General features: G+C 37.7%; 1 protein-coding gene across 6 annotated transcripts in view; it reads left to right on the top strand.

The window, feature by feature from the left end:
- CAMSAP2 (calmodulin regulated spectrin associated protein family member 2) overlaps positions 1 to 27,049 on the top strand; it is a 121,685-nt gene that overhangs the window by 68,806 nt on the left and 25,830 nt on the right. For 3 of the 6 annotated variants that reach the window (XM_008976655.6, XM_003823054.6, XM_008976656.6), the window contains 4 exons: positions 7,652 to 7,735; positions 20,761 to 20,793; positions 24,396 to 24,537; positions 24,903 to 25,042. In XM_008976655.6, coding sequence (XP_008974903.2) covers positions 7,652 to 7,735; positions 20,761 to 20,793; positions 24,396 to 24,537; positions 24,903 to 25,042 — 399 coding nt within the window. The remainder of the gene's footprint in view (positions 1 to 7,651; positions 7,736 to 20,760; positions 20,794 to 24,395; positions 24,538 to 24,902; positions 25,043 to 27,049) is intronic. The other 3 variants (XM_003823056.6, XM_003823055.6, XM_055109987.2) reach the window with 1 other exon arrangement.

Genomic DNA, 27,049 nt, shown 5'->3' with positions numbered 1-27,049 from the left:
TTTTTAGTGGAGACGGGTTTTCGCCATGTTGGCCAGGCTTGTCTGGAACTCCTGGCCTCACGGTGACCTACCCACCTCGGCCTCCCAAAGTGCTGCAATTACAGGCGTGAGCCACCACGCCTGGCCAATATTTATAATTACTCTTAATGATTAATCTGGTTCATACCAGATTATGAAAAAATTCAGAACACTCCTAATAGTGAACTATACACAGTGGGTGTTCAGTAAATATTTTTTGAATTCATTTCAAGAATGAAATAATTTTCTTACATTTCCAGTTAGGGGATTCTTAGGTTTGCTTGACCAAGTTGCACAAGATCGTATTGATTGTGGATTCCTCTTCTTGGAAATTTTTATGGAGCTGTGATTTGTGCTTTGAAGATGCTTAATTTGTCAGCTTATCACTCCCTTTGCCAATTTGAGTAGTTAATTTGTCTTGATCCATTTTCATTTACAACTGCCAGCCAAAAGAAAATTAAACCTTATCTGAAGACAAGCACTAAACGGATTTAAAAGAAGTTATATCTCCAGGTATCCTTTCTTGAAAGCTGGCATGAAGCTCGTAATAAAAAGCTAAATGTAAAAAACACTATTACAGCTATCTTCATTATCCATAATATCAGTATCATTGTAGAAGGACTGCTTAATACTTTGCCTCTGGAGTTCCTTTATTTCTTCATCTTTAGTAATCTTTCCCTGACTCCTCCTCAGCTGTAGAAAATCACAGTCACATTCTAGACCTATTCATCTTGAGAAACTATGCAACCTTCACATCCCATTACAGACTTCCCATTCTTGAACAGTTTCTCCTATCTTCCTAACCCACTTGCTTTAAATAATAATTTTTAAAATGTTCAACCTTATTATGACTTATAAACTATTGAGCCTATTAATTTCTCACAATCTTATTGGACTTCATATTTGTCCATCTTGAACTTAGATTTTTATAAGTACTCTCAGTTCTTATGTCTCCCCTTCCCTCCCTGTTACTCATTTGGTAACAGCTCAGATGGTTTAGCTTAGTTACCCATTTTATTTCTAACCTGCATTTGCAGAGGCAAATATTGCTGGAGAAATTTACACAAGGAAGTTGGTTTCACTTTAAGTTCATAAGCACAAACTTCCACTGCCAGTCCAACAAATGTGTCCCTAAGTTTGCTTTCCCACGCTTCATGACAACTGTGTTACCCATTTTCCTCTAATTCTCGGACCTTCTGTAACCCTTTCCCTACTACTGTCAGCTAAATTTGCCTTATCTTTTCTTGAGACCAGAGATGGGAAGGCTTTAGGTGGGAATTATCTTCCCTTTATACTAGCAAATCTGTAAACAGTTTTGGATCGCACTCATTGCCTTTCTTTTGTCCTACTGTTACAATGAAGAATTTCCCCCTTCACATCAAAAGTGAGTTTTCTACTACTTGCTCTAGAACTTTCTTCCCTTTTTTGTGGTCATTGGTCCTGTACTTCAGTTCTTACTTTTTAATGTACATAAGAATTACCTGGTGTATTAGTCCATTTTCTTCTTGTAACAGAATACCTGAGCCGGGCGCAGTGGCTCATGCCTGTAATCCCAGCACTTTGGGAGGCCAAGGCAGGTGGGAGGTCAGGAGTTCAAGACCAGCCTGGCCAACATGGCGAAACCCCGTCTCTACTAAAAATACAAACATTAGCTGAGCATGGTGGCAGATGCCGGTAATCCCAGCTACTCGGGAGGCTGAGGCAGGAGAATCACTTGAACCTGGGAGGCGGAGGTTGCAGTGAGCCGAGATCGCGCCAGTGCACTCCGGCCTGGGTGACAGAGCGAGATCCTCTCAAAATAATAATAATGATAATAATAATAACAGAATACCTGAAACTGGGTGATTTATAATGAAAAGGAATTTATTTCTTATAGCTATGGAGGCTAAGAAATCCCAGGTGAAGAGGCCACTGGTGAGAGCTTCCTGCTAAGTGGGGACTCTGCAGAGTCCTGAGGCAGCACAGGGCATCATCACATGTCTGAGCATGTTAGCTCAGGTCTGTCTTCCCCGTCTTACAAAGCTGCTAGTGATAGCCCGTTGATCCATTGATCTGTGAATTGGGTCTGCTCTCATAACCCAATCACCTCTTAAAGGTCCCACCTTTCAGTACTGCCACAGTGGAGGTTAAGTTTCAACATGAATTTCGGAGGGGGGCAAATATTCAAACCATAGAACCTGGGAACGTGTTAAAATGGCTGATCTGAATGAGGAGGTGTCTAGGGTGAAGCAGGAGAGTCTGCATTTCTAACAAGCTCCAGGTGATACTAATGCTGCTGGTTTGGGACCACACTGTTATTTGTTCACTCCCACATTGTCTGACTCTTCCTGTCTATTGGATCATTCTTATAAGAATACAGATTTGGGCCGGGCGTGGTGGCTCACACCTGTAATCCCAGCACTTTGGGAGGCCCAGGCAGGCGGATCACCTGAGGTTGAGAGTTCAAGACTAGCCTGGCCAACATGGTGAAACCCCATTCTGAAAATATAGTAATTAGCTGGGTATGGTGGCGGGCGCCTGTAATCCCAGCTACTTGGGAGGCTGAGGCAGGAGAATTGCTTGAACCTGGGAGGCGGAGGTTGCTGTGTGCCGAGATGGCGCCACGGCACTCCAGCCTGGGTGACAGAGCGAGACTCCATCTCAAAAAAAAAAAAAAAAAAGAATACAGACTTGGAGGCTGGGGGCGGTGACTCACGTCTGTAATCCCACTACTTTGGGAGGCTGAGGCTGATGGATCATTTCAGGTCAGGAGTCGGAGACCAGCCTGACCAACATGGCGAAACCCTGTCTCTACTAAAAATACAGAAATTAGCTGGGCGTGGTGGCACGCGCCTGTAGTCCCAGCTACTTGGGAGGCTGAGACAGGAGAACCACTTGAACCTGGTAGGTGGAGGTTGCAGTGACTCGAGATTGCACCACTGCACACCAGCCTGGGCAACAAAGCAAAACTCCATCTCAAAAAAAAACCAAAAAACAGACTTGCTCTAGTGTCTTCCATCCTAGGAAACAAAACTTCCCCATCCAAATACAACCCTATTTCTCCATACAACAGACTCTCTCAAGAGTTGTTTGCTATTTCTTTAGCCTGCTCTTATCTCTCTCTCCCATACCAATTCCTAACCTGAAATTGTTCCTGAGTTGGTCAAAAAGGCAAATCCAATCAATATTTTTCTGTCCTTAATTTAAACTCAATCTTTACTTCTAAAGCATGAACCATCTTTTTGAAGTTTCAGTGGAAAACCCAAGGTGTTTACCAAGCCCTCCTCTACTTGGTGGGATTTGAACAACAAACTCTGTCTCCCCTGTGGTGGCAGTTTCTTTGGCTTCTCAGCAGTTTTTTCTCCCTGCACTTCTTAGAATCTTTCCTACACATGCACAGTCCAGGGCTCAGCCAAGAGTTGAGGGAAGTTTATATGCAGATTTTGGGCCTCCCCCGTTACCCTTCCTAGAATATTCCTCCTCAGTATCCAGCTACTCTAGCAGTGCCAGATTTCCCTTGATTCCTCCTGCCAACCAGACTACAGTTTTCTCCTTGAGTTCTAGTCACAGTGCACTGTTGAATTGAGGGTAAGGCCATATAAACATGGATTTCACTCAGTGTGTTTCTTTCTTTCCAAAGTTGAATTCTTTCTTGCTTCTACTTGCTCTTGGTTGCTCACCAGTACCTCCAACAGATGCTTTATATATTTTGTCCAGAGTTTATAATTGCTCTCTGCGGGGATTACTGTGATGCATGCTATTCCACTATTACCAGAACCAGAATTCTACAAGTATCTTTTTATAGTGCAGCTTGGATCACGCCATTCTTTTGCTCAAAACTCTTCAGTGACTTCACTTTACCCTTAAAATAAAATGTAAAATTTATCGTGGCCTGCAAGGTACCACCTAACCTGACCCTGTGTACTCCATTGTAGGCTCATGGCCACTGTTCCCCTTCCTCACTTCTTTGACTTCATTCCCGCTATATGCCCTTTCTCACCTCTGAACCGTTGAACCTCATGTTTCCTATTCCTGGGCAGCTCAGCTCCCAGCTTTCTGCATGGCTTAGTGCTTCTGCTCTCCGTCAGCTTGGATAGCACTTTTTCCTGACAACCTTATCTAAATGAAGTGCCTCTATCAACCCCTTGTTTTCTATATTCTAACACTCTACTTTTTTTCTTTCATAGCACTTTTCAGACTAATTACTTTTCTTAATCATTTAATTTTTTAAAATCTGTCTTCCTAACTAGAATAGTCTATGTGAGGATAGGTACAATGAACTTTTTATTTCTAGTGCCTACGATGACCTTCTTTTCAGTTTTAGTATCTAGACCAGCACAGTGTTTGACAAAGAGATTATATTTAATAAACACTAAACTAATAAAGAGAAGAGATAGTTTAAGCCATTGAATTAAGCTAGGCACTTTAGAACTTTGGAAATCTACACAAAATTAAGGAAATCACTTAACTAGGAATGTTCAGCACCTTTATGCAGTCATATCCACCTCATTCCATTTTCAAATTAGGTTTAAAACAATTTGATTCAACCTGAACTGCAGTGTATTTTTTTCCCTTGATCCATTCTACCAGCACCAGCATTATTTTTTATTCTCGCATTATGACTTTACCCTTGCCTCTCAGATTTAGTATATGTTTTCTCCTTCTGGCTCTTATTTTGGCTCGTCCTAACCCAGTTGCCTTTTTTCCTGGATAATGCATCCACAAGTATAAAAAAACCTACCAAAGAAAAATGGCAATAACATGGCTAAAATAATTATCAGCATAGTGGCTAAAATGAATTTAAACTTAAAAAAGCAAAATCACAGAAGACAAGATTATATTGAATGATTGAATCATGCAGAGGTACACAAAAATCATGAATATATTAACGTTACATTATTTGGCTCTACCTCTGTTTCCTATCTCATTTTGTGACTTCTTTGGGTTCACTATGTCATTCTGTTACTTAAACACGCAAGTATTTTTCCTACCACAGGGCTTTTGCTTATGTTTTTCATTCTCTCTCTGGAATGCTCTTTCCTCTACTTTTTCCATAGCCAGCTTGTTCTCTTTAAGATCTCAGCTTAAAGTTACTTCTTAAAGAAATTGTCTTAGTCTGTTTGGGTTGCTATAACAAAATGCCTTAGCCTAGGTAATTTATAAACAGCAGAAATTCATTGCTCATAGTTCTGAAAGCTGGGAATTCCCAGATCAAGGTGCCAGCAGATTCAGTTTTTGGTCAGGACTTGCTCTCTGCTTCAGAATGGCAGCTTCTTGTTGTGTCCTCACGTGGCCGAAAGGGCCACTGTGCTCCTTCAACCCCCTTTATAAAGGAACCAACCCCATATGCAAGGGCAGAGCCTCATGACTTAATCATGCCCCGAAAGGCTACACCTCTTAATATTAACACATTGGGGATTAAGTTTCAAATATGAACTCTGGGGGGCAAACATTTAGACCAAAGCGAAGGCCTTGTCTGATATAACCATCTTTTCTAAAATAGATCTTCCTGCTCCCATTATTTTCTACTCACATTTTAATGTATTTATAGCATTTACAAACGGTTTTTGTTGTTGTTCTATCTCCCCTGCTTCAAGAGGACAGGAATCACTTTGGCTTTGTAGTCCATTGTATACCTAGCCTCTTAATACAGTATCTGGCACATAACTGGCATTCAGTAGGTATCTGTTGAATGTGCACATACATGAGTGAATGGTGGTTTAAAATGTTAATTTGTGACCACTTTGCTTTTTGGACAGAATCAGATAAAAACCTCTTTAAAAATGAAGGTATTTCCTCAGTGGGGAAAAAAATAAAAACAAGGATATTTCCAAACTGGCAGATCAATTACGACTACCTGACAATGAATTAGAAAGTGTTTGTTTTTTAACTTAAAAGGAATGAGGCTGGGTCTGGTGGCTCACGTCTGTAATCCCAACACTTTCGGAGGCTGAGGCAGGTGGATTGCTTGAGTCCAGGAGTTTAAGACCAATCTGGGAAACAAGGTGAAACCTTGTCTCTACCAAAAACAAAACAAAAAACAAAAATTAGCTAGGCATGGTGGTGCACGCCTGTGGTCCCAGCTATTCGAGAGGCCGAGACAGGAGGATTGCTTGAGCCCAGGAGACAAAGGTTGTAGTAAGTTGAGATCACGCCACTGCACTCCAGCCTGGCTGACAGAGTGAGACTGCGTTTCCAAAAAAAAAAAAAAAGGTGGGGGGGGAGGGGTGGGCGGGGGGGGAGGGGTGGGCGGGTGGGGAATGAAAATACTACAAAACAAACAAATAGAAAACATTATAAACTTTCCCAGGATTTGGTCCTGTCTTCTTCCCCTCCCCGAATTGGTAAAGAGACCAAAATGCTTAAAGATACATGGGTGTTATAAAACTGCTTTGTAACACAATGTATTACCATGATAGAAAATATGGGGCTGGGCATGGTGGCTCATGCCTTTAATCCCAGCACTTTGGGAGGCCGAGGTGGGTGGATCACCTGAGGTCAGGAGTTTGAGACCAGCCTGGTCAACATTGTGAAACCCCATCTCTACTAGCAATATTTAAAAAATTAGCCGGGCATGATGGCGGGCGCCTGTAATCCCAGTTACTCAGGAGGTTGAGGCAGGAGAATTGCTTGAACCCAGGAGACGGAGGCTGCAGTGAGCTGACACAGTGCCACTGCACTCCAGCCTGGGCGACAGTGTGAGACTGCATCTCAAAAAAAAAAAAAAAAAAAAAAAGAAGAAGATATGAATGATTTTGTCAACATGTCACACTAAAACTACAACTCTTCCTGTTAGGAACACCTAAAAATGCTTGATAAATATAATTAGAAAAGTTTATACTGCAGAGTTGAGTTTAAAGGAAGAAAAGGGAATTCTTAGGTGCCAGAAACAAAGTGGGGACTGAAAGTTTTGGTGGCTGATGGCATTAATATTTTCTACAGTGCCATGATTAATAAATTTGAACTTTTATTGATTGTTACTAGAGTGACCTTAAAATCATTAACTCAAAACCAAAAATTATCTAAAGTCTTCTCAAGAAATAATTTATGCACCATGTAGACTTTTTTTTTTTTTAACTTTTTGGATTATGGACTGCCTGAATAATCTGATGAGAGAGAAATTAAGCTCTCTCCTCAAAAAGTTTTCATATGCAGAAATTTTGCATGTGTTTTAACTGTGGCATTATGACTGCCCTAAACTCCCCCATGATCATGGATATGTCTGAAATCATACGTTAAGAACTTGATTCACAGTGTTATTTATTGATAACAACATTAATTTTAGGGAAAATAACTTTCATTTACTAGTTCTAAAATAGATTGTAAAATTTTTACTTGATATTAGTTTGCTTCCTAAGCATTAAAACTGACATTACTGAGTACCTTTTTTCCCTTAGCGCTCCAACCAGTTCCTGACATATAGTGTCTGCTCAACAACTATTTGATAAATTAATGAATTCTAGAATATCAAATAAGTACCCATAAACTATTTTTTTCTGATTGTGAAGCTGAAATTTTCTTTATTTGAGTGAGACTGATATTTGACATCAGGGCTCTGACTATAGGCATCTTAATGTGTGTTATTTTATTGTTATATTTGAATGTAAATTCAAAAAAAGAATAAAAATTCAAACTGACATTTTTATATTTTAAGGTAAATGAACATTTGAAAGACATAATGGAACAAGAACAAAAACTGAAAGAACATCACACAGTTGAAGCTCCAGGAGGTCAAAAGGTATTTATTTCAAAAACAAAAAGGTGCCTTTATGAGACTGTATATATGTTCACATATTTGTATTATTTTGGGAAATGTTAATTGTGTTTATTAAATTATTTTTTAGTGGTGTTAACTGTACCCTAGAAAGCCATACTGTAAACACTAAGTAAATAGAAGTACAAAATGAAGGTTAATTGGATGATGGTGTTTGTAAAAAAATATATTAATGACTAGAACTCAAGTTTTGAGGTTCTTTTGTCAAAAATAACAGTTTGCCTTTCTTTGGTAAAATGTGTAAAACAACAAGGAAACAATTTTAAATGTTCAGGCTTTATAATGACATGCAATGCAGCAAGACCAACAATAAAACAAAATTCCCAGAATTTCACTGGGTGCGATGGCTCACGCCTGTAATACCAGCACTTTGGGAGGCCAAGGCAGGCAGATCATGAGGTTAGGAGTTCAAGACCAGCCTGACAAACATGATGAAGCCCCATCTCTGCTAAAAATACAAAAATTAGCTGGGCATGGTGGCGTGTACCTGTAATCCCAGCCACTCAGGAGGCAGGAGAATCGCTTAAACTCAGGAGGCAGAGGTTGCAGTGAGCCGAGATCATGCCACTGCACTCCAGCCTGGGGGACAGAACGAGACTCCATCTCAAACAAAAAATATATATATATATAGGGCCAGGCGTGGTGGCTCACACCTGTAATCCCAGCACTTTGGGAGGCTGAGACGGGCGGATCACCTGAGGTCGGGAGTTTGAGACCAGCCTGCCCAACATAGTAAAACCCCGTCTCTACTAAAAATACAAAAAATTAGCCAGGCGTGGTGGCCGGTGCTTGTAGTCCCAGCTACTCGGGAGACAGAGGCAGGAGAATCGCTTGAACCCAGGAGGCGGAGGTTGCAGTGAGCCAAGATCATGCCACTGCACTCCAGCCTGGGCAATAAGAGCAAAACTTCATCTCAAAAAAAAATATATATTTATATATGTGTGTATATATATACACATATATATGCACACACATACACACATGTGTGTGTACACATACACGTGTGTGTACACATACACGTGTGTGTACACATACGCGTGTGTGTACACACACAATGTATATGTGTGTACACACGCACACATATGTGTGTGTATACACACACGCACACATATGTGTGTATACACACACGCACACATATGTGTGTGTATACACACACGCACGTATGTGTGTGTATACACACGCGCACGTATGTGTGTGTATACACACGCGCACGTATGTGTGTATGTATACACACGCGCACGTATGTGTGTATGTATACACACGCGCACGTATGTGTGTGTATGTATACACACGCGCACGTATGTGTGTGTATATACACATACACATATGTGTATGTATACACGTATGTATACGTGTATATATCTACACATATATACATATATGTATATACACATACACATGTATGTGTACACACACGTATGTATGTGCATGCACACGTATGTATGTATGTGTATGCACACACGTGTGTGTGTACACGTGTGTGTGTACACGTGTGTGTGTGTGCGCGTGTGTGTGCGCGTGTGTGTGTGCACGTGTGTGTGCACGTGTGTGTGCACGTGTGTGTACACGTGTGTGTGTACACGTGTGTGTGTACACGTGTGTGTGTGCACGTGTGTGTGTGCACACGTGTGTGTGTACACGTGTGTGTGTACACACACACATATATATATATTTTCCCAGAATTCCAAAATGTACAGTATGGTTGTTCTGTGAAGAAAGAAGAAACATTAACATGGATTTATTCTTTTAAAAATCTCAAACAGACTTTTAGAATTTTCTTCTCTGAAAATTTAGTTGTGTGTTTGTCATATGCTAAGACCAAAAGCATATTTTCTATGATACAGTATATCTTACGTCTTTTAAAATGTATTGTAATTGGAACCCTTTAAACATGTTGTATAGTATTGGAATTGAGGTATAAGAAATTGTAATCATTCAGAAACCTTAATCTCCATTTGGATTAAAGTTTCTTCATTATTACACAGTACTTCTATTATTTTGAGCTTATTCTTATTCCACTATTCACTGATCTCTCCATAAAAAGAGAAAGAAGGGAAAAAGGAAGGAAAAGCGGAGCTGTTCTGTCTCTTATCAACTTCAATAGAAAAATCTTGTGGAGGACCACGTACAATTTTGTCTGATTTTGATGTTTTGGGATCACAATGCTTTCCCCCATTTGGTTAACTGACTGGCTCCTGAAAATACGATTTGTGCTTAATCCTTCATTCTAACTCTGTTGAGGTCCTTTACCCTAAAGGTAGATTGGAATGGAATTCTTTTTCCCCATCACCCCAGATTATGTTTCATTTCCCTGCTTCCAGCCAATTTCTGTCCTTGCCTCTTCCCTGTTACGTCCCACAGTCTTTTCTTGTCAGCTTCCTTCCCTTTCTCTTTTTCATAATCATAGGAGCTGAAACTTTTGCCTTGGAGGTGTGTGTAATCCTGCCCCTCAATTTTGCTCCTGGCTTTTTATCAGTAATAAGGTTGAAGTGGCATCATTCTAAATTATAACACTAATGAAATTTCTCTATAGAAATCTTGTGTATTATATATAATGGTTAAATTCTGTAGTATTGCATACACATTATGAACCAAATGGGGATTTTATATGATGACAGAGGGCCCAAGAAACATTTTTTTAATGAAAAAAAAATGCCATTTGTATTTCAAACAATCAAATAAAGTGATCTTGAAGAAAAACTGTATGGAATCTAGACATTGTTGTATTACATGGCTTTTACTTTTTCACAGCACTTAGCTCCATGCAGTTGCATGTATTAACTGTACAACTAGTATTTGGTGAATGGGTGACTGAGTGAATAAAGAAATGATTGTGCAATTCATTTTTAAATATTTGATTAGTATACACTTGTAGTTTAGCACATACATAGCATTTACCCCTTCATTTTCAAATGAATGTTATCCTTTCCCCCCCATTGTTTTTGAAAATTGAATCTTTGTGAAAATAAGGGTTAATTTAACATAATCTTACTGTAGGTTCAGGTGTTGTCATTATGAAGAAACACACGATCACAGAATAAACTAGGGAAAGGAATCTTGCTCTGTTACCTAACAATGGGATTTTTGGCATTTGAACTGTGTACTTGGTTTGACTGGAAATATTATCATTCCATTCTTGGTTTTTAATTCTGTAAAAGCAAAATTCATGCTCCTTTTCTTCTTTTACAAATGAGAGAGAAAATGACTTGCTCTTTCTTATTGCTATACAGTTGGTAAGAAGTTGCCACTCTTTCCATCTACTTCAGTCAGCTTTTCTAGTGAGGCGTACTCAGGAGCCTAGCCCTGTTGCCTGTTGCTTGTCCAGCTATAGACAGAGCCCATGGTATTGAATAATAACATATCTTACCTTTTGTCCTTGCCCAACTACTCTTAACTCAGATGTCCAGTAGAATTTGTTTTATGAAATATCTTTTTATAACCATATTCTTGGTAAAATATATGCACATGTTGAAGGATACTTGTACTATATATTATTAGGGTTGGACTGAAATGAAAGATTTCAAAGGTATTTCTTTAGGGTATTAGATCCTCCAGTGATGTATTTCTGATCATTGGATTGGGTGGTGTCCTAAGAGAAAGGCATTTTAAATAGTGTCATGTCCTAGGAAAATGTTTTGTTTAAACAGTTTACTAATGTTATTTTCTCTTTTTTTTCCAAGTTGCTCATTTTGCTTCTAATACTTCTTTTGATTGTAAATTAGGGTGCCTAATTAAATTTGAATGCCAGAGAAACAACAAATAATTTTTTTATAAGTTGCACAGGTGTCTTGTATTGTGTGAGCATCTTGTATTTATTTGCTAAATCTGGAAGCTGTACTTGAACGATTTCTGAAGTTTATAGCCAAGATGACATTAAGTCCAACATTCATTCTCTTGAAGAGTTTGTATAAAGTACTATGGTAAAATGAGTATTGCACATAAAGTCAGGCTAGTTCTGCCACTAAATAGCTTCATGACCTTTACAAAGGCACTTGACCTCTCTGGGCCTTGGGTTTGTTTTTTTTTTAATCTGTAAAAATTAGAAGGTTGGATTAAATGGTTTCTAAATTCTGTAATTAAAAAGATGCTCAGTTTTTCCCTTCTCAATATGTTAGTAAACATGAGACAAAAACAAAAGGTTGGCGAAAATAGTAAATAGTTATCATAGACTTTTCTACATGTATATTACTAGTAGATTTATGCTAACTGTATGCATGAAGTATCTAGGAGTACCTTCTAGAGGATGTGGGACTTTAACAGGGCCTTAGTAGATTTCATGATACTAGGTCATAAGGAACAATATAAGTAGTGACACTAAGTCACAAGTGAAGGCACATGTGGGAATTACTGAGTGGATGAATTTGGCAGAATCAGTTTTGAAAGAGCTATGAATTCATGAGTTTGTATTCTAATACTAACTATATAGAGAATGAAGTTTAATGTTTCTCAAATTTTTTTTTTTTTTTTTTTTTTTTTGAGACAGAGTTTTGCTCCGTCACCCAGGCTGGAGGGCAGAGGCATGATCTCGGCTCATTGCAACTTTGGCCTCCTGGGTTCAAGCAATTCTCGTGCCTCAGCCTCCCTAGTAGCTGGGATTACAGGCGTGCACCGCCATGCCCACCTAATTTTTTGTGTATTTTTAGTGGAGATGGGGTTTCGCCATGTGCTGGTCTTGAGCTCCCGACTTCAGGTGATCCCCCGGTTTGGCCTCCCAAAGTGCTGGGATTATAGGTATGAGACACCACCCCAGCCAATGTTTCTCAAAGTATTAAAGATACATGTTTACTTAATGTGGCATTTGCTACTTTTTAAAAAGAAATATTTGTGAGGTATTTTACAAGGGAGTAGGAATTAGGTGAAGGAATTACCTTTGGAGAAAAGACATCCACAGAGCTCTAATTGCTTTTCACTTTAAGGTGTATCTCAATATAGACTACACTTTCCCCCTGTGAGAGAGTAGGTAAATGCTTATACCTCTTTGCCTGATTACTTCAGCCCTTATGAATTTCTCCCTTGACTAAAATTCCTTAACAGTTACAAACTATAACCCACTTTTTTCTCCCTCAAATGCTGTTTCTTCAAATAGTACTATTTGAGAGAAGGGCTCTGAAGTAAAATACATTTGGGAAACGCTGCCTAGTCTATGCCCCTTTAAGAATGTTGCAATCCATTTCAGTACATTAAAGTCCCAGTCAAAGAGACTGTTTAGCCATTTTCCAAACATTTTTGATCTTTGAACTGTTTTATAAATGACTTTTACTAGCATCCCATAGAATTAGTGTTCTTCAGTGCACAATTTAGAAAACGGTAATTTGTAACGTGTAATTTTGTACTTAAGTTGTCTATTTAATATGTATATAAATATATAAAACATTTAATGTTCAAATATAGCGCATCATTCTCAGATACATCATTTCATTTGACTGTTAGATTCACCTTGATTTCTTTTATACCATTATTTTAGTTAACTGTGAAGACATAGCCTGTCTAAATTAGGTAATTTTTGTTTTGAATCCTACCCTTAAGATTCTGTTTTATAATTATAAATCTATCCATATGTATCCTGCTTCTTCTTTTTTTTTTTTCTTTTGGAGACAGGGTCTCACTCTATTGCCCAGGCTGGAATGAAGTAGCGAGATCATGGCTCACTGCAGCCTTGATCTCCTGGGCTCAAGCAATCTTCCCACCTCAGCCTCCCAACTACTTGGGACTACAGGCATGTGCCACCATGCCCATCTAATTTTTTTACTTTTTGTAGAGTCAGGGTCTCACCATGTTGCCCAGGCTGATCTCAAGCTCCTGAGCTCAAGCAATCCGCCTGCCTTGACCTCCAAAGTGCTGGGATTACAGGCCTTTGGCCAATGTGTAGTCTTCTGTGGTCAGTGCTAATTCATTTCTTCTTCTTCTTTTTTTTAAAATGTTTTTTACATTAATAGGGATGGGGTTTCGCCATGTTGGCCAGGCTGGTCTCAAACTCTTGGCCTCCAGCGATCCACCCGCCTCGGCCTCCCAGAGTGCTGGGATTACAGGCGTAAGCCACCACACGTGGCCATTTCTTTTTTTTATCCCTAATATCAACATACCTTTTCTCTTTCATAATAATTTACTTGCCCTTACAGGAAACACAACAACCTAGAGTACGTCCCTGTTCTATTATTAACTCATTTATTATAGTTAAGAGAACTTGGCATTTTAAACATTTTTTTGAATTCAGAGATGGTACCATGGTTTTAATCTTTACCTAAGAGTATGATAACCATTAGATTTCTCTAACAGTTTTATAAATTAATAATCTTGTGCATTTGGACACAAGACCCTATAAAGACTTGGATTGGTATAGATCTAATATAACTTTTAAAGAACTTTTATTTTATTTTGAAATAATTACACCCTTACAAAAAGTTGCAGGAATAGTAAAAAGAATTCTCAAACTCTGTTCAGATTCATCAGTTTTTCAACAGATTCATCAGTTTTTCAAACTGTTTGAAAATTTCCTTTATCATTCTGTCTCCCTCTCTCTCCCTCTCTCGCTCTACACACACACACACACACACACACACACACACACACGTAAATTGTTCTACCACATTTCAAAGAAGGTTGCATATATCATGCCCCTTTACCCCTTAATACTTCAATATATATTTCCTAAGAACAAGGCAATTCATTTCCATAATGACAGTACAGGTAATTTAATGTCAGTATAATACTGTATCATTTATGTTCCCATTTTATCATTAATTTATTTTGCTGTCATATCCCTAGTCTTCTTTAAACTGAAGCAGTTCTTTAGCTTTTCTTTTCTTCGTGGCCTTGACATTTTTAAAGAATCGGGCTATTTTAATAGAATACTTCTCAATTTGGCTTTTTCTAATATTTCCTCATTATTAGATGAAGGTTGTGCTTTTCAGGCTAGAATGCTTTGTAAATTGTGTCCTTATCACAATGTAATATCCAGAGGCACATGATATCCATTTACCCCTGCTAGATAATGTTCATTTTGATCAGTTGGTTAAGGTATTCTCTGGTTTCTTGACTACAGGGTTACATTAGTCCTCTTTTATCCTCAGAGGATATGTTCCAAGACCCCCAGTGCATACCTGAAACCTCAGATAGTACTGTATCTACACTTTGTTTTTTCCTATACAGCAATGGGCAGGTAGCATATACAGCATGGAATGCTGGACAGAGGTATGATTCCCTTCCCAGACTGGATGGAATAGGACTGCATGTGGTTTCATCACACTCCTCAGAACAGCATGCGATTTAAAACTTATGAGTTGTTGATTTCTGGAATTTTTCATTCATTTTCAGACAGTGACTGTGAATAACTGCAGATACAAAACTATGGGTAAGGGGGGGACAGCTATATTATGTTTCCGTTTGTAATAGGTAATTTGAGAGGAGTTACTCTACCACTGTAAATAGCCTATCTTTCTTGAAAGCTTCCCCTCATCCTAGATTTAGCATTCACTGAATATACCTACCTGAATTAATTTTACTATGATAGTCACAAATTTATAATTTTCTAACCCCTTCATTTATTCCATATTTATTAGTTAGCATTCTGTTATAAGCAAGTTTTTCTTCTTCCACCCATCTACCTGTCTATATAATATTTCTCTACTATCTGAATGAGCTAATGGATATGTAATGGGTTATAATCAGTTTTTGTCCTTATGTATTTACTTTTAAAATTATTACAGAATTATTTTAGATTTACAGTTTCAAAGATAGTACAGCTTCACCCAGTTTTCTCTAATGTTAACATCTTACGTAATTGGAGCCCATTTGTGAACAGTAAGAAAGTAACATTGGTACATTATTATTGAGTACACTACAGACTTTATTTAGATTCTACTGGTTTTCCACTGATGTCCTTTTTAAATATTTGTCAGGTGTTTTGTAGTGTTCTTCAATTTGGGTTTGTCTGATATTTCTCATGGTTAGACTGGAGTTACAGGTTTTTTGAGAAGACTACCAGAGAGGTCATATATTATATCATATATTGTATCACGGGGTACATGATAAGAACATGATTTATCACTAGTGATATTAACCATGATCCCTTGGTTAAGGTAGTGTTTGTCAGGTTTCTCCATTATAAATTTACTGGTTTTCCCTTCTTATTTTTGGAAGTGGGTCACCACCTCCATCCTGCACTCCAAAGGAGGGAAATTAAGCTCACTCCCTGAAAGGGAGAATACTTGCATATACTATTGGGGATTCTTCTGTAAGGAAGATTTGTGTCTTCTTCCCCATTTATTTTTTATATTCAATCATTTATTTATATCAGTATGGACTCATGTATACTTAATATTTTATGCTTTGAGTTACAATCTAATACTGCGTTGTTTATTTTGTTGCTCAAAATTTTACAGCATCAGCCACTGAGAGCTTTTTGGGGTTGGCTTTGGTATCTCTTGGATATGCCCCAATCCTTTTGTTTTTTGAGCACTTCCTTACTTTCTGGCACTACAGAATGCTCCAGGCTCATCTTGTTCTTTCCTTGACCTAAAATTAGCTATTTCTTTATTTTGATGCTCAAATGGTCTTAGATTTGGCCAACGGGAGTCCCTTCAGACTGACTCCTGTGCTTTTGATATGCCCCCATTCATCCATCTCTTTTTTTTTTTTTTTTTGCCCCTCCTTATTTAATTTCTGGCTCAACAAGATGTTTCAGATTCATTTTGTAGTTTCCTTGCCATAATCCTAAAATCAGCCATTTCTTCAATAAGTCTTAATTCTTTTTTACGGAAAACAGTATTTAGCAACTGTAAAATCTGGGCACTAAGTGGCTCATTGCTACAGGAATATCATTACTTCTAGGCCCTATTTCAGTAGACAGAGTTCAGAAATAAAATTTTAAAAATACACAAACATGAGTTCATATATAAACCTCCAATTCCAATCAAACTCCACAGAGTTCTTCCTGGCTTCCCCTATTCCATGCGGGACTTCCCCTTCCACAGTGAGAACTCAGGCTTCCAACAGCATTAATATATTTTACTTATTTGCTCAGTCCTACAATACATATACAGTAGTTTCAGAATTGCTATACTCATACCAATATGAAAAATAAACCTACTGGCCGGGCATGGTGGCTCAAGCCTATAATCCCCGCACTTTGGGAGGCTGAGGCGGGTGGATCACTTGAGGTCAGAAGTTTGAGACCAGCCTGGCCAACATGGTGAAACCCCGTCTCTACCAAAAATACAAAAATTAGCCAGGTGTGTTGGCATGCGCCCGTAATCCCAGCTACTTGGGAGGCTGAGGCAGGAGAATTGCTTGAGCCCGGGAGGCGGAGGTTGCAGTGAGCCGAGATCGTGCCAGTGTACTCCAGCCTAGGTGACAGAGTGAGACTCTGTCTCAAAAAAATAAATAAATAAATAAATTTAAAAACCTACTAAGAAGAGTTTAAGATTTGTTTGCAATTTTTTTTTAGACTAATAGTATATAGTCAAAGTACAGTGTTCTTAAGTTGTTTCCCTCTGCCCCCGCCTTCATTGTGGTTATATTATTCCTTTGAAATACATTTGTGTTAATTGGTTTCTGTATTCGTTCCATTTTAGCGATCTTTTTTGACACCATTCTTGTTAACTTTTGTTTTTTGAATATATAGAACATTGACATAATTCCAAAAATCAGAACTATATAAATGGTATACTCAGAGAAGTATCACTCCCTCCCCTATCTCTTCTACCCCTTACTTATTCCACATGTACTCCCTCCCAGCCCTTCTAAATGGACCAAGCACATATGTGCATGTTTGTTTCTCCTCCTTTCTAGCACAAAACATAACATATTTATTCTTTTGCAATTTGCTCTTTTCAGTAACTATATATCCTGGAAATTACTCCATACGGTCCCTAGAGATCATTCTTTCTTTCTTTCTTTCTTCCTTTTTTTTTTTTTTTTTGAGACAGAGTCTTGCTCTGCCACCCAGGCTGGAGTGCAATGGTGTGATCTCGGCTCACTGCAACCTCTGCCTCCCAGGTTCAAGCGATTCTTCTGCCTCAGCCTCCCAAGTAACTGGTACTACAGGCGAGCGCCACCACACCTGGCTAATCTTTGCATTTTTTAGTAGACACGGGGTTTTGCCATGTTGGCCAGGCTGGTCTCGACCTCCTGACCTCGTGATCTACCCGCCTTGGCCTCCCAAAGTGCTGGGATTACAGGTGTGAGCTACTGTGCCCGGCCAGTCATTATTTCTTAAAGCAGCATAGTGCTCCCTTGTGAATATGTGCCATAGTTTCTTCAACTATGTACCTATGTGTAGGCATTTAAGTAGTTTCCAGTATCTTGCTATTGCAAATTGTGCTGCACAGAATACTGTTATATGTGGCCTTTTGTATTTTGGATATGTATTTTCAAGGTAAATTTCCTAGAAGTTGGACTGCTAGATTGAAGGGTAAATGCATACTGTATGTAGTTTTGTTAAATGTTGACGAAATCCCCTCCAAAAGAGCTTGTACCATTTTATATTCCATCAGCGATTCGGCATAACTTTTGGATCTGCAACAGCTAGGAGATTAAGTCTAATGGCTGGGCGTGGTGGCTCACACTTGTAATCCCAGCACTTTGGGAGGCCTAGGTGGGAGGTTCACTTGAGGTCAGGAGCTCAAGACCAGCCTGGCCAACATGGTGAAACCCCGTCTCTACCAAAAAATACAAAAATTAGCTAGGCATGGTGGTGCATGCCTGTTGTCCCAGCTACTAGGGAGGCTGAGGTGGGAGAATCGCTTGAATCTGGGAGGCGGAGGTTGCAGTGAGCTGAGATAGCTCCGCTGCCCTCTACCCTGGGTGACAGAGGGAGACTGTCTCAAAAAAAAAAAAAAAAAAAAAGATTAAATCTAACAAGTTAACAAGTCATGCAGTAACAAGTCACAGCCATGATTAACTCCCTGAAGGACCCCAACTCTTTGAGGTCTCCAATAAAGACCACACCAAACCAATATCCTCCTGGAACGGCCTGAGAGCACCTAGAAGTAGTTCAGGAATTATCCTACCTTGCCAGAATGTTGTAGATACCCAGAGGAAGAGTATTATTTGGAGAGTATTAATGGCAAGTCCTAAAACAACTAGCCAAAATTCAGGGTGAGCCAAACATGTATTATAAAGACAATTGAAAGGAATACTTGAAATTAGAACTATTCCAGAAAATCTGGACTGCCTAGGTTGGCCCCTTTGTCGGTAGAAACTTAATAAAAGTTTTTTCACCTGTTATCCATGGGTTTTAAAAAACCCTTTGTTTCTTGCCTGGTGGTCCTGATAAAAAGAAAAAAAAAATCAAAAAACCTTTGTCCTCGTGGTTATTTACATCTTAAAACAGGATTTGATGTTGCAGTTTGCCTAATTCTTCCCTGAAAACCAAAAGGATAGTTGCTGATCACTTCAGAAATGGAGTTATTCTTCAGCAAGGAACTTATGCTATGTATTTGAGCTTTTTGAAGCATACGTATATAAGTATGCGTAGTATATTTATTTGTTCTTTTAGTACATTTACTCTTTAGTTAAATTTCCTTCACACAGCCCATCTGTGGGTTTCCTTTTTCCGCCAAGAAGATTGCTGTTACCAGTTTAGATCAATGGAGGGCCAAGAGAAAGGCCAGAGCAGTCTGAATTAGTAACAAAATCCAATTATTGCATATTTTACAAGAAATATGGAATAACTTTAACCGTTAGAGACTTCTTTGTACACCTGCTGTTAGGAATAGTCCACAATAATTTCTTGTTATCACCATTTTCTATTTAATGGGTTCTTCTAGTCTAGAAAACAAAAAAACCTTGTTTTTAAAATTTCTGTTACAAATTGGAAACCCTGACACGTTTTCAGTGGCTTCCTGCTCTTTGGTCCTGCTCTTGTACTTTTTGTGGCTATTATAACTGCAGCTGCCAAAAACGTTCAGTTAAATGGGAGATTAAAATACATTCCACAAAATTATTGAGGCTATTCTTCCTGGTGCTATAAGAAAAATTTATTGGAAATGTTGTTTATATGTAGGAAGCTGGTATGTTTCTGATTCTTCAGGTGACATTTTTCTAATTCTTAAAGTTCTTGAAAATACCTTATTTATATTATTTTTCTAAATAATATTATTTTTCTGTTTATACGGAAAAACTTTCTACATAAAAATTTTGGATATGAATTTTAATTTTGGATATGAATTTTAACTCAGATTCTGTTTACTTTGGTTCACTTCAACAAACATTTATTCAGAGCCAGAAGCTGTTTTAGGAGATACAAAGATAAACAAACACAAATGATTAATTCATGTTATCTGAAATTATGGGTTTATTATATTCATTTTTTTAAAGAAGAAAATTAGATTCTTTGGGACAGCCCTAGATAGTAAATTTAATAACATTTATATTCTCTTTGTGTGAGTAGTTACTTGCTTTAGACACTTACAAAAATCTTAACTGGTAACAATTGCCAACTAGGTTTTTTTCCATTAATTAAAAGAAACTTTTTATATAGTGAAGGAAATGATCATCTTGATATATTCTACTATATTATTATTTGCTTTATACTTGTTTTTATTGAAATTATCTTTCTACTTTGCTTTTTGGGGAATATTGCCTTGTCAGACACAGTCTACTAATACCTAAGAATTATGATTGCAAACCTAGCTGTAGAATATTTTTACTTCCCTTTTGTGACATAGATTTATTTTTTAATATGACATATGATTCCAAAACTCAGAAATAAAATTTTTTGCTGCTAAAGTATACAGCATATTCTAGGTATCCTACAATGAATATCTGTATGGGGAAAGGAGAGAGACAGGAGAAGATAGTGGTCTTTATCATTAGGAACTTATGTATTTTTAACTAAAATATTTATTAACATATGAAATGTTATGAGAACTATAAACTTGGAACTCCACTATCAGAAGCTTTACTATAATTTGTTAATTGAAGATAATTCTGATGAATTTTCCCTTTACCTTTTGCTTTCCCCTTTTTTCCCGCTGCTTCCTCTGAAGTCTCCTTCCAAATGGTTTTGGAAACTGGTTCCAGTAAGTTTGCTCAGCTACTTCAGTTTGCTCTCCAGAATTGTAATTGTAGAATGGTATTGTTTATGTCTTGCTGTTAAAGTCATTTCATGTAATTCTGTTAGTCATTGAATAGAGATTGGATTTTAAGGTCATGTAAAATGGAAAGATAAAAGATACAGCCAAGGTTTAGATCAGAAGTTCTAAAAATAATTTAAAGGGTAAACATCCTGTTGCTAATCTTGTCAGTATTCACAGACTATCAGTAAGTAGGTTAAAAAAAAAAAACTTATGGGCCAGGTGCAGTGGCTCACACCTGTAATCCCAGCACTTTGGGAGGCCAAGGCGGGCAGATCATGAGGTCAGGAGGTCGAGACCAGCCTGACCAACATGGAAAAACCCCATCTCTACTAAAAATACAAAATTAGCTGGGCGTGGTGGCGCATGCCTGTAATCCCAGCTACTCGGGAGGCTGAGGCAGGAGAATCGCTTGAACCAGGGAGGCAGAGGTTGCAGTGAGCCGAGATCGTGCCATTGCACTCCAGCCTGGGCAACAAGAGTGAAACCGTCTCAAAAACAAAAACAAAAACAAAAATCTTACTATGTAGCTTCTCATTAATTTAAATAATTTTAGTAAATATTAATTTGAATTGCATGAATAAATTGCCTGCATTTAAAAATCATCTTTGTGGCTGAGCATGGTGGCTCACGCTTATAATCCTAGTACTTTGAGAGGCCAAGGTGGGAGGATTGCTTGAGCCCAGGAGTTCAAGACCATCTTGGACAACATATTGAACCCCCATCTCTATTTTTAAAAAATTATCTTTTTGACAGACCTAGTTCCTTTTCAGCTTGAATTATAGATGACACTTCACTTTTTGTGTGATTAAAAAAGCAGAAGGTTTTCTGTGACCTCACCAGTAGTGGACCAAAACCATATTAAATTCTGATTTGACTTAAAGATTGATCTTTCAGATTTAAATATGGGGATGGGTGTGTTAAACCACTTAAGAACTATTTTACACCCTCGATAATAAAACTCTAATTTGGAAATATACCATAATGGCCGGGTGCGGTGGCTCACGCGCATAATCCCACACTTTGAGAGGCCAAGGCAGGTGGATCCTTTGATCCCAGGAGTTTGAGACCAGCCTGGGCAACTTGGCAAAACCTCGTCTCTACAAAAAATACAAAAATGAGGCAGGCATAATGGTACACATTTGTGGTTTCACCTACTCAAAAGGCTGAGGTGGGAGAATCACCTGAGACCAGGAGGTTGAGGCTGCAGTGAGCCATGATTGTGCCACTGCACTCCAGCCTGGGTAACAGAGTGAGACGCTATCTCCAAAAAAAAAATAATAATAAAATAAAATAAAACAAACAACAAAAAAAGGAGAAGAAAATAAATATACCATAATGTTGAAATATAAAAATATAGGGGGTTCTTTCTAAATGCCAAACTTCTTAGTTTGCAGAAAGAAAGGGCATGTTTCCATGCAATAAGTTTATAAAGCAAATAGCATGTTCAAGTACAAAAGACTCTTTCATGAACTGCGGATGAACCTTCTGAGTGCTGGACATAATCTCAAGATTTAAAGTTGGTTTACTTAATATATCTTCTAGAATACAATCTTTAGGAAAATGTTTTGGCATCCCATTCATAATTCTCTGTCTAGTCTAAACCGTAGATACTTATTGCTAATGTCATATAAAGCTGTGTGTGTGTGTGTGTGTGTGTGTGTGTGCGCGCGCACATGCACATACATGTGCCTGTTTGCACATACCTTGTACAAAAGTGCTACTTTGCAGGAGGGAGTAGAACAAATCACATAATTCAATTCTTTGTTGCATGACCCTGGGTGCTTGGCTTAGTCCAATTCAGGTCATAGGCTGAAAACAAACTACTAGTCCCAGCCCGATTTTGAGGATGTCCAAGAGGCAGACTGTTTTGATCCCAGATAACCAAAGAAAAGCATGTAAGGATCTGGAACAGATACTAATTGTGAGAACGGTAGCTTAAGCCTAGAAGATACCGCTGTACTGGTTGATTTCTTTTTTCTTTCTTCCTTCCTCTTCCCTCCCCATGGTTGATTTTAAACTGTTTCTTAGCTGCAAAGTGAGGAATTTTCTAAGAATTATGTTAAAATCAGAATCAATTAAAGAATCTATATAGTACCTGCAAGTAATTTTTTTTTCTGAATATAGTTACCCCCTGAATTAGGGATGTACTCTTAAATACAGAGTCTATTATGCACTAATTAACAAGAACCTTCAGAAATCTTTAAGAGGAAAGCATGTTCCATGAATTTTGTCCTTGGGTAGCCAGTGAGAGAAATCCAGGAATAAGTATCTCCTTCTTCATTAATGCTGATGCTTTTCTGAGAGATAGCATTGAAAAGAAATCTAACTTCACTACCAAATGTTGTGTTCTCTTTCAGTAAATTTTTATTTTTCTATTTTTATTCTCACAAAAGTGTTTTATCTCATAATTATATTTTAATTCTAAACTATAGAGATGACCAATTTAGATGGAATTAGAAGAAAAAATAGTTTGATAACCTTAAAAAAACTACCAGTAATTTATGTTATATATTTTGCTAGTAAAATACTTTCGTGTGTACATTCACTAAATCTTCAGCATTATTTTACTTGGCTTTAGAAGAGTTAACAGCTAATAATAGCTAACCTTTATTGATTGCTTGCTGTGTGCCCAGCAGGATGCATAGCACTTTGTGTCCATCATCTTACTTAATCTTCAGTGGTTCTATGAAGTGGGTACTATTATTACCCCAGCTTACAGATGGGAAAATGAGAAATGAGAGTTTAAGTAACTTGTCCAAGATCACAAAACTAGTAAGTGGCAGAACCAGGATCTGAACCAGGATCTGAATTTGTTCTCTTAACTATTACAGCATGTCTCATTTTTTAGAGATCTATTTTTAAAAATTCTATCTAGCCACACCAAACAATCTTTAGGAAACAAAGGTTTCTTCTCTTTTTCTGAGGGGGAGCAAGAACCCGTATACTTGCTCAATTATGAATGAAATCTAAGTTGGGAGGGTTTTTTTTTTCACTTTCAAAGTTGTTAACTATTCGTGTTTCCTCAACATTCAGATAATAACCCAGAGTGTCTTGGTGATACTATTCCAGTTCCTCAAATTTCTTTTAAGAATAGTATATTCTTTTACCTTCCCCCTCATTTTGATAACTCTTTCTGCTTGAATAGTATTCTTGCTCTTCCCGTATAAGAATTTTCAGTTTAAATTAAGTCTGAATTAAAGTGGATGAATTTTATTATCTTCAAAAGAGCAGAACTGATTATTTGGATACAAAGTGTTCAAAATCTGTTTTGTGATGCTTTTATACTTAAATATTTAAGCCAAATGTCAGTTAGTGTAAATTAGCAGTATGTTATATTAAGTATTGAGCTTCAAAACTATAGCTATTGTTGCCGTGTATTTAACTTTGGTAATACCTAGCGTTATTTAGAAAAAAGAAATATTGGTGAGCGGTCTCATTCCTCATGATTTATTTTATTACTGATACATTAGAATTTACAGTACTGATTTTTTCCCTATGCGTTGTTTGGTACTTATTTATTTTCATGTATTTTTTTTATATCGTAGGCTCGTTATAGGAAAGAGCAAACATTGCTTAAGCAACTGCCTTGCATTCCATTGGTAGAAAATTTGTTGAAGGATGGGACAGATGGCTGTGCATTAGCTGCCCTTATTCATTTTTACTGTCCTGATGTTGTCAGATTAGAGGGTAAGTGTTCCATTGTAATACTTCTGAACTGTAGACAGATAGTAACCAATATTTAAGACAGTATTATTTTGCACTCCAGCCTAGGTGACTGAGTGGGACCCTGTCTCAAAAAAAAGACAATATTATTTAATAAGTACTGAAGACTTTTTTTTAAAAATAAAGAACATTTATATATAATTCTGAGGGAGGTAGTTCAAAAAAAAAATAGTGCTTGGTTTCTAAGTCTTAATGTATAATGACTACTATATTTATAAATGTATGTTTGTTAACCAGAATTGTGTATTTGTACTAATTACAAGATGGATATGAAATATTTATTATCAAATTAATCCAAAGTCACCACCTTGCTCTTTTCTTATTTGAAGATATTTGTTTGAAAGAAACTATGTCTTTGGCTGATAGCCTGTATAATCTGCAGCTGATTCAAGAATTTTGCCAAGAATACTTGAACCAGTGTTGCCATTTCACTCTGGAAGATATGCTCTATGCTGCTTCATCCATAAAGGTAAATTAAATTATTCTTTTTTTCCCTTTGCTTTGTTAAAATATGTTTTTTTAAAAAACAAAAACACCGGGCACAGTGGCTCATGCCTGTAATCCCAGTACTTTGGGAGGACAAGGTGGGAGGATTGCTTAAGCCTGGGAGGTTGAGGCTTCAGCGAGCGACGATCATGCCACTGCACTCCAGCCTGGGCAACAAAGCAAGACCCTGTCTCACCAAATAAATAAATAAAATTTTAAAAATAAAAAATAAACCATAGAACAAGATATATAAATGACCTAGCAACTTTAAGCTTATAGATTAACTATATTAGTCAAAAGAGCTTTTGAAGAAAGTTTTTAATTTTTTTCTCCTTATTTTGTTTTTTAATATACTATTAGCTACAAGTTTCTTTTATAGTGCAAAGCCAAACTTAAAGTCATGTACAAAATTGGCCAGTTGTAGTGACTCGTGCCTGTAATCCCAGCACTTTGGGAGGAGGAGGTGGGCAGATAGCTTGAGCTCAGGAGTTCAAGACCAGACTGGGCAACATGGTGAAACCCCATCCCTACGATAAATACAAAAATTAGCTGGGAGTGGTGGCATGTGCCTGTGTTCCCAGCTACTTGAAGGCTGAGGTATAGGAGGATTGCTTGGAAGGCAGAGGTTGCGGTGAGCTGAGATCGCGCCACTGCACCCTAGCCTGGGCAGCAGAGCCAGGCCCTGTCTCAAAAAAAGAAAAAAAAAAGTCATGTACAAAATTGATCTATTGTCTTAATGTTTGCAAAATAGAGAATAAGCCATTAAATGTTTCTTACAAATAGCAATGCTTACAAATAGTAAGATTCTTTATAAATAATGAAGCTTTCTTTTTCTTAAAAAAATTTTAATTTTTGAATTAAAAAATTAATTGAAAAGTAACATTATGTACTATTTAACTACCATTATGCATAAATATATGATATGTATAGTTAAATGATATGGTATCCTTGCGTATTTTTATGTGTACAATGAGTCATTGAGCATTAAATTGAAATTTAGTTTGTTTATTCTCACTAGATTATATATAATTGTTCTGTAGTTACCAGACTGTTTGAAATTTGTCACGTTTATTGTCCTTTGACTGTAGGCTAATGTATGCTGTCAGATTGTGTTAAAATAATAAAATTTCACATGGGTAGTATTATTTTCTTAATTTTAAGTTGAATATATTTTATTTACATTGATGTTAAATGTTAAAAATAATAATCATGGCTGAGCATGGTGGCTCACACCTGTAATCTCAGCACTTTGGGAGGCTGAGGTGGGCAGATCACTGAGGCGAGGAGTTCGAGACCAGCCTGGCCAACATGGTGAAACCTCACCTTTACAAACATTAGCCAGGCGTAGTGGCATGCACCTATAATCCCAGCTACTTGGGAGGCTGAGGCAGGAGAATCACTTGAACCTGGGAGGCAGAGGTTGCAGTGAGCTGAGATGGCACCACTGCATTCCAGCCTGGGTGACAGAATAAGACTATGTCTCAAAAAAAAAAAAATCATTATTATCATCATCACGAATAGATTTTTGAAAATCATTCCATTCCATTCCCAAGTTTGAAAATTAAGTTGTGTTATGAATACTGTTATTTTTAATACTTCAAGAATTATGTCTTATCCTCTAGATGTTATTTTAGTAATGTTAGTGTTGTATTTTATGTGAGTCAATAATATAAAGTCAATTCAGAAATCAGAAATGTTTTCTAGTTGAGTCATATTAATTTATGAAATACTGAACTACAATATAAAAACTTCAGGCCTGGTGCGGTGGCTCATGCCTATAATCCCAGCACTTTGGGAGGACAAGGCAGGAGGATCGCTTCAGTCCAGGAGTTTGAGACCGGCCTGGGCAACATAGTGAGACCTTTGTCTTTACAGAAAATAAAGTTAGCCAGGCGTGATGGCACACATCTGTAGTACCAGCTACTCAGGAGGTTGATATTGGAGGATTGCTTGAACCTAGGAGGCTGAGACTGCAGTGAGCCCTGATTGC

This window comes from Pan paniscus, chromosome 1 (genome assembly GCF_029289425.2).
Source record: "Pan paniscus chromosome 1, NHGRI_mPanPan1-v2.0_pri, whole genome shotgun sequence".
NCBI classification, from domain to species: Eukaryota; Metazoa; Chordata; class Mammalia; order Primates; family Hominidae; genus Pan; species Pan paniscus.
Note: the sequence above shows the minus strand (reverse complement) of the source record. Positions and strands in the feature narration are given on the sequence as shown.